The following is an 8,421-nucleotide window of genomic DNA, read 5'->3' as shown; positions in this document are numbered from 1 at the left end:
TTAGCGATATGACTGAAAAATTGTTAAAGCTACATTAAAAATCCTAATCACACACATACACTACAGACTTTTCCTATTATATTTTTTAAATAGTGATCAAAATTATATGCAGAAGTTTAAATTGGTATCATCTCAGTTTTGAACATGTGACCTGAAATGGCAGAATAAAAATCTAAAATAACCCACTATCTGCATATTTCCAAATTCCATTTAGTTTTGGATATTTTCCTCCTACCATTTTGTTCTCATTTTATAAACAATAAAACTGGATGAAAATAGGTTGTTGTATATAACTATCACTGTTTCAGTTAAGATAATCCCAGTTAAATTTAATAGAATTCAGTAACTTTAAAATACTTAAATATTTGTAGGAACTTGGAATTTATTTGTAAAAGTTTCACATGAAAACCAAGAACCATCTTCATTTACAAAATTATTCAGTTGCAGAATTCCCTCTGCAAACTATTGCCAATGACATATATTAGTTTTTCCTATTTTATACTTGGTTTTTACCATGATGCTATTATTGGGATCATGTCCTATTTTATATTTGGTTGGTACCATGACACTATTATTAGGATTGTTATGTATTTTTTATTTGTGTTGATTGTTGTCTTTCCTCCATGATATATGTTATGTATAGTTATATTGTGTGATTGACCTTGGTCAATAGATGAGTTAAGGGTCTACCTGGCTAGTGACATTTACTTCATAAACATGATAATACATAGCTAATACATCTGTATGATTATCAGTTAAATATTCAGAACATTATTAATGGAGGTAAACATGTTTATTTGTATCTGAGTTTAGGATATTATTTTTTCACTTGGAAATTCCTGACCTGTTGACAGCTGAAAATGTTCTAGAACAAGATGTGTACTAATTTGAAGGAAAATTGAGCTAATCCTGTTTCTTGTATTGTGTCATAGGTTTTTTTATTAATGTTGTTTACTTCAAAATTACTTATTCATATGTTAACGTCAGTCTTTAGAGGAGTCAGTTATAGTTGTTTCAGTTAATGTTTGAGAGGATTTATTTATTTAAATTATTTACCGGAATTACAAAGTGGTCATTCATACTTCTTAGACAAAATCATTATTTTGGAATTATTGTGGATTCATTCAAGGACACTTTGGATTATATCATTGTGATACATGAATACTGTTGATACATTAGTACATTTGAGGCTATTGGCACATCAGCATGTTCAGTATTGGAATGTATTCAGATCACCACTGGAATTCATTTGAAACTCAATAGTTTTGGACTTGTAATGCAACTTTTAGGACTGTTTGGGGTTTACAATGCTGTAAGTTCTTATTAAATTTTCACTTTTTATTCTTGGGAATAAATTATTTGTTGAATTTTACAAATTTGGTTGTTTTCACTCTTTTCTGTTTCTTTAGTTTATGACCATCGAGTCATAACAGGATCAATTCCTATTTTATATTGGATTGGTACTACAACACTATTATTGGGATCACATCAGTTGTCCATTATAGAAAACCTGAACACAGTCAGTTTAAGGCAGGTCATAAATCATTAATGGTATCCCAAGGACTTGTATACATTTTAGTTGGCGGTATCATTTTCTTGCACAGGACTGTTATTGTGATTTATTACAGTTGTATAAAAAAATTCTTTGACACTGTTTAATAGGAGACAGAAGCCACAACCACATTATGTTACACCCAGTCTATCCCACAGTTCGTAGTACTACATATGTCACTAAAGTGATCAGTTCAGACAAAGCAGTAAGAGTTGATTTTAATAAAGCAGACTGGGCATTAAGAGTTGACTTCAATAAAGAGGACTGTGCAGTAAGAACTGACTTGAATTAAGCAGACTGGGCATTAAGAGTTGACTTTAATAAAGAGGACTGTGCAGTAAGAATTGACTTGAATAAAGCAGACTGGCCAATAAGAGTTGACTTGAATAAAGCAGACTGGGCTGTAAGAGTTGACTTTAATAAAGAGGACTGTGCAGTAAGAATTGACTTGAATAAAGCAGACTGGACAGTAAGAGTTCACTTTAAAATAAAGAGGACTGTGCAGTAAGAATTGACTTGAATAAAGCAGACTGGGCATTAAGAGTTGACTTTAATAAAGAGGACTGTGCAGTAAGAATTGACTTGAATAAAGCAGACTGGGCAGTAAGAGTTGACCTGAATAAAGCAGACTGGGCTGTAAGAGTTGACCTTAATAAAGCAGACTGGACAGTAAGAGTTGACTTTAATAAAGCAGATAGGACAGTAAGAGTTGGCATTAATTATAAAAAACTGGGTATTAAATGTTTGTTGTTTTTAAAATAAGATTGGGTAGTAAGAGTTGATTTTAATAAAGCAGACTGGACAATTAGAGTTAATTTTAATGAAGCAGACTGGGCTGTAAGAGTTGACTTTAATGAAGCTGACTGGGCAGTAAGAGTTGACTTTAATAACGCAGACTGGGCAATAAGAGTTGACTTTAATAAAGCAGTTGGGGCAGTAAGAGTTGACTTAAATAAAGCAGACAGGGCTGTAATAGTTGACTTTAATACAAAATATGGGTAGTAAACGTTTATTGTTTTTTTAAAAAGACTGAGTAGTAATAAGAGTTAATTTAAATTAAGCAAACTGGGCAGTAAGAGTTAATTTAAATTAAGCAGACTGGGCAGTAAGAGTTAATTTAAATTAACCAGACTGGGCAGTAAGAGTTAATTTAAATTAAGCAGGCTGTGCAGTAAGAGTTAATTTAAATTAAGCAGGCTATGGAGTAAGAGTTAATTTAAATTAAGCAGACTGGGCAGTAAGAGTTAATTTAAATTAAGCAGACTGGGCAGTAAGAGTTAATTTAAATTAAGCAGACTGGGCAGTAAGAGTTAATTTAAATTAAGCAGGCTGTGCAGTAAGAGTTAATTTAAATTAAGCAGACTGGGCAGTAAGAGTTAATTTAAATTAAGCAGGCTATGCAGTAAGAGTTAATGTAACTAAAGCAGACCATGCAGTAAGAGCTAATTTAAATAAAGCACACTGAGCAATAAGTGTTGATGTTAATAAAGCGTTCATCCTTAACTTTACATTTTGACATTACAGGTGATACCTACCACAACTACAGCATCATTCCAGAGCTAAATAGTGCAGTTGGGGCAGCAGGAGGGTTAAAAATCAATTTAACATCCGGAGTGGGACAGAATGGTGGGGCAGAGGCCTCTCCTGATGATGTCACTTCTCACATTCTGGACCTAAGTGCACTGGGTGTAGAAGACATTTCTCCCACAGGTATGTTCCTGTTATTCGTTATGAATCTGTGCTCATTTATAGTTTGCCAAAAGTGAAATGATTGTTGACCATTATCCCTGATAGAATCATATGACTAAAAAACTTGATGTATAAATCTATTTTCACTAGATATCATTCCCTCATTAATCTTTAGCCAGGTAACTTGCTAATCCATTTAGATGATATAATTTGTGGAACCCTTTATATCAGCCTTGAATATGTTCACTGGTAACAGTAACATCAACAGATATAAGCCTGACACATCCCAAATCCAGCCATACTATAAGACAATTTTTTTTCTTCTTCTGTCTATAACATATTGAAAAAGGGCAATAACTCAATGTCGATTGCCTTGCTTTATGTGTCACTAGTATTTAAAGTTTTTGCTCTCAAATACTCAACAAGATATGAAAAATCTCCTGTCAGTCTATGCCAATTTTGATTTGAATTTTAACCATCCTTCCAGGAACATGGATTTATATTGTGGATTAATTATTCCTCTACAGGTGGTATACACTGTTCTTGAAATTTTTCCAATATTTTTGTGTATTTGTTATTTTCTTGGACATTGTGTATGGACTAAAAGATGATGCCAAATTTGAAATTCTGACAGGTAATTGTGATGCAGTGGGGTGGGGTGTACCCCTATTTTAGGCAGCCGATTTGGCGTAAATCCTTTCATGTCCAAGCCTGGCCATCGGACATGGAAATTAAGGGCACAGGTTTTTTTTAATGGATCCATCCTATACTACCATATAGTCTAGTAGAGCTAGTTTGCCGTATGGCCAAAGCTTACTAACAAGAAAGTTACATTGACTTAATTAAGATTGAGTACATTACATCATGAGTCCCACCTGAGATAATTTATGCCAGAACATGACAAAACATACAGTGAGTGTGAGGATACTCCTGAACAACAGCCTTGGTTTCATCCAGCAATGGAATAGACTGAATTAAGGTATAAAGGGTTGTTGGTTTCAGAAAGCCCTCTACCACCTACCATAATACATGACCATTAGGTCATGGCTTCAGTAGATATTGATGATGAGGCAGAGACTCCATTCTTTTAGCTGTTTCACCAGTCACAAAGATTGGGGAGATTATGATTAGGTGAAGGCTAAGGCTTTCTCTTCTGAAACCCTGGTACCAGTGATGTTTTCATCATGCTGATACAAAACACACCCTGATGCCAAGTTCTAGGTAAGAATTTATCAGCTATGCATGTGCCATTCCGACATTTTATAATGTGGACAAAAACGTGTTTCACAACACAACAGAGGTGATTTGAAACAGTTACATTTTCACCACGTCTTAGATTTTGGATTTGGCTTCATTGTCCATTTTTCATTTGGCAGTAATTGTAGCTATTAAACCAGCATCACTGAGAATCAACAACCTGAATTGCTTCATTGCTTGGGTCACAACAGAACACCAGAATCATCCCATACCACTCCAGTCTTTGTGCCAAAAAAGTACAAAAAATAAGGGGTCAAAATTGCAAGATAGCTGAAAGCTTCTCTCAGACAACACAAGTTCTGAGTCCGTGATGTACTCAAGCTAGCGATAGACCTACCTGCTGGACTGTCCTCTCCATCATACTTGGGTCTCCTTAGACAGCTTTGCAAAGGAAGTATTTGATTGTAGGGAGAATCTCAAGAGCAGGAAAGTCCTCCATTCTAAAGCCCTATGAGAAAAGTTGTTTTTTTCCATGACTGTTGCAGAGTCAATAACATCATTAATTTGAGTGTCTCAATCCCAAAACTTTTTCCACTGGATCGATGAAGAACAAATTTGCCACCAAATTACTGTAAATGTTAATGCTGTTTGATATCTGACACATTCAGGCATCATGGCAGAAGAGGTATTGGTTATGACAAATAGATCTATGAGACCTAGCTAAATTTAATTTGAATAGGCCAAAAGCCCTCTCCTGGGTCTTAACATATGGTCCCTCTTGTCGTTAGGTAAGATAAGATCAGTGGCCAGGCAAAATCCTGTCTATAGGTAAGATAAGATCACTGGCCAGGCAAGATCCTGTCTATAGGTAAGATAAGATCAGTGGCCAGGCAAGATCCTGTCTATAAGTAAGATAAGATCAGTGGCCAGGTAAGATCCTGTCTATAGGTAAGATAAGATCAGTGGCCAGGTAAGATAAGGTAAGATAAGATCAACGGCCAGGCAAGATCCTGCCTATAGGTAAGATAAGATCAGTTGCCAGGCAAGATCCTGTCTATAGGTAAGATAAGATCAGTGGCCAAGCAAGATCCTGTCTATAGGTAAGATAAGATCAGTGGCCAGGCAAGATCCTGTCTATAAGTAAGATAAGATCAGTAGCCAGGCAAGATCCTGTCTATTGGTAAGATAAGATCAGTGCCAGGCAAGATCCTGTCTATAGGTAAGATAAGATCAGTGCCCAGGCAAGATCCTGTCTATAGGTAAGATAAGATCAGTGGTCAGGCAAGATCCTGTCTGTAGGTAAGATAAGATCACTGTCCAGGCAAGATCCTGTTTATAGGCAAGATAAGATCAGTGGCCAGGTAAGATCCTGTCTATAAGTAAGATAAGATCAGTGGCCAGGCAAGGTCCTGTTCACGCCTTCAAGAACTATTTAAAGTGTACAAAGACAAGTCATGGCAATGACTCTTTCTCCACATGAATTTGGAAAAGCAGGATATCATCTCTTAAGCCCTATCATGATGGCTTATACGCTCTGCTTACTCTTGAGTCCCACAAGATCAGAGTCACCTCCTGAGGATTTCTGTTCATGGAATTAGAGATATCTCTCCTATCCTTTTGTTAGAACACATTTTGTTCTGAGACATCACTGAAGCTGTTGGCTGACATGCAGAGGAATTTAGATCTGCAAAGGCAAAACTTGAAACTGGTGGGTCCTGTGGCTGCAGCCAGATGACCACCAGACCCAGTTGGGTCCTGTGGCTGCAGTCCAGATGACCACCATACCCAATTAAACCAACATAGCCTCTCAGCTTCACTGGATTTACCAGTGAATTTTGAAGGTAAGATTTCAGTAATCATCTTAACCTAATATGATGGTCATGGATCAGGTAGGAGAGCAAATTATCATTCACATGGGAATACAATCTTTCTTCATAGAAAGATACCTATTCTTCTAATGTTTATGTTATTAGGGAACCTTTCAAAGGAGTAAGCAGATTTTTCTAGTAAATTATGTTTCTTCAAAAACACTTACCCAGTCACATTGCTTAAAAACCCTTCTAGTCCTCTGTCTATGTAAGCATCCTTATTGTTATTATGCTAAGCTTAAAAATTAGCAGCACCTAGTGGCAATAAGAAGTAACTGGCAAGATTTCTTGCTCTTTTTCTGTATGTTATAGACAGAAAAGATGAACTTTTGTATTTTAGGAGGGCTTGATTTGAGAGGTAACAGGCTTATATCTCCTAACACTAATGTGATCAGGTAGGTATTCATGGAGAAACAATTTACCAGAATAATTTGCTTTTTCAAAAACCTCTGGCAACAGAAATGAAGAAATGGATAACAGTCTGAATCATGGTTTACAAATTTTATTATTATGACAGATTGTAGCAAGAAAACTCAGCCCTCTTTAATGTTCATGAAAGGCTTATACTGGCCTGCTGCACAGTATGATTGTTTTTATAGATAAATCATGATTCACTCAATATGGCCTTCATTCATGATAATGTCATTCCAGCAATAACACATTACAGCTGTAGACCACGTAACCAAAATTAAACCATTGTAGTTGAGTTGGTCTGCCAAATGAATGACAGTAGGACCTGAAAGAAAGCTCGAAATTTAGTTGTTTTTTTTTTATTATTTCTATTTTGCAACATTTAACAAAATTATATTAAATGTACAAATACCATGAAGCGGAACAATATATTTAATTTACATAAACATAAAGTTATTTTATTTTATTTATTCTTCCCATCCACACAATACTCATGTGCATACATCAATCTTTTTATCATTTTCACTATTTTGTGGTTCAGTTCACATCACATCATCACTCCAATGTTGTTACTACACACTAGACAATTGTTTTTTTTTTCTATCCATCAATCCCTGACACACATACATGCAATCACAGAATATTCCATCTTTGTCAGTTGGTTCAAAATACTGTCACTAGTTATGGACTCCAGTTTCAATACTATAATGTGGAGAGCTGAAAGAGTTTCCTCTATCGCCAGGAGAAAATCTTGGTTTGGACCTTTTTCCTTGAGTCTTTACTTGGTATGCTGAGATGCCAGCTCTTCTAGTTTTGGCAGTAACTTCCCACATTTTTGCTCCAGTTTACTATTGTCTCTTTTTGCATTATTTGCATTAAAATTGTCTAGTTTCACCATTCATTGTATATTCTGCCTTGAAAATTTAAATACCTAAGTCTGTAAAATGTGCCAGTATAAAAACAACAAAAATAATGTTTGGTTCACATTTATGATATCCTTATTTATCATAGTGTCACTGCATGCACATTAAAGATTTTAACTTGCTCTGGTTTCAAAAATCATAGGCACCACTGCACTTAACTTCAATAATTGCTCTAAGATGCGATAAAGAAATCTAAAAAATTATGCTCTGAAAATAATTGCAATAATAACGCATTGGTATGTGATGCAAGTGACTTTAAATAAATATGATTATTTTGCTACAGTAATTTTGCTAATATTACGTAGTAAAAGGTGATAAAAGATGAATGTTGTTGAATAAAGGAGTACTAGAATTGCCATCAAACAAAATCCCTCTTTACTCAAGGCAGTTCAGGGGTTTAAACAGTTAACAAGCCTGGATTTCATGCAGAAAAATAAGACTAATCCATAAATTATAAACAAAAGAAACCTCTGAAACAAGCAGCTTTTCTGCTATGCCAAAACTCAAAACTAAATTGGATCACTGATGATCTGGTTATTTAAGAGTTTTAACCTATATTATGGCTATTCGTTAATGAATATAGGACATTTATGTAGTAATGTATCTAATATATTCATAAATATTCATTAAATATGTCTTTTCATATAGATTACATCACTTTGTAAGGTGGCTTATATCACTGAAAAATGGTAAATACTGAGGACATGAAACAAAGTAAATCAAAAGCAATGGATGTAAGGCTGAAAAGTGATCTGGAAGAATAAAATTTGGTAAATATGAC

General features: G+C 35.0%; 1 protein-coding gene across 1 annotated transcript in view; it reads left to right on the top strand.

Moving 5' to 3' along the window:
• LOC149794553 (tyrosine-protein kinase JAK2-like) overlaps positions 1 to 8,421 on the top strand; it is an 87,701-nt gene that overhangs the window by 1,307 nt on the left and 77,973 nt on the right. The window contains exons 2-3 of the mRNA XM_089969129.1: positions 2,046 to 2,285; positions 3,077 to 3,262. Of these exons, the coding sequence (XP_089825255.1) occupies positions 2,046 to 2,285; positions 3,077 to 3,262 (426 nt within the window). The remainder of the gene's footprint in view (positions 1 to 2,045; positions 2,286 to 3,076; positions 3,263 to 8,421) is intronic.

Source organism: Sinohyriopsis cumingii, chromosome 8 (genome assembly GCF_028554795.1).
Source record: "Sinohyriopsis cumingii isolate HCF-2022 chromosome 8, ASM2855479v2, whole genome shotgun sequence".
Lineage (NCBI taxonomy): Eukaryota > Metazoa > Mollusca > Bivalvia > Unionida > Unionidae > Sinohyriopsis > Sinohyriopsis cumingii.
This window is presented reverse-complemented; position numbering and strand designations above follow the sequence as displayed.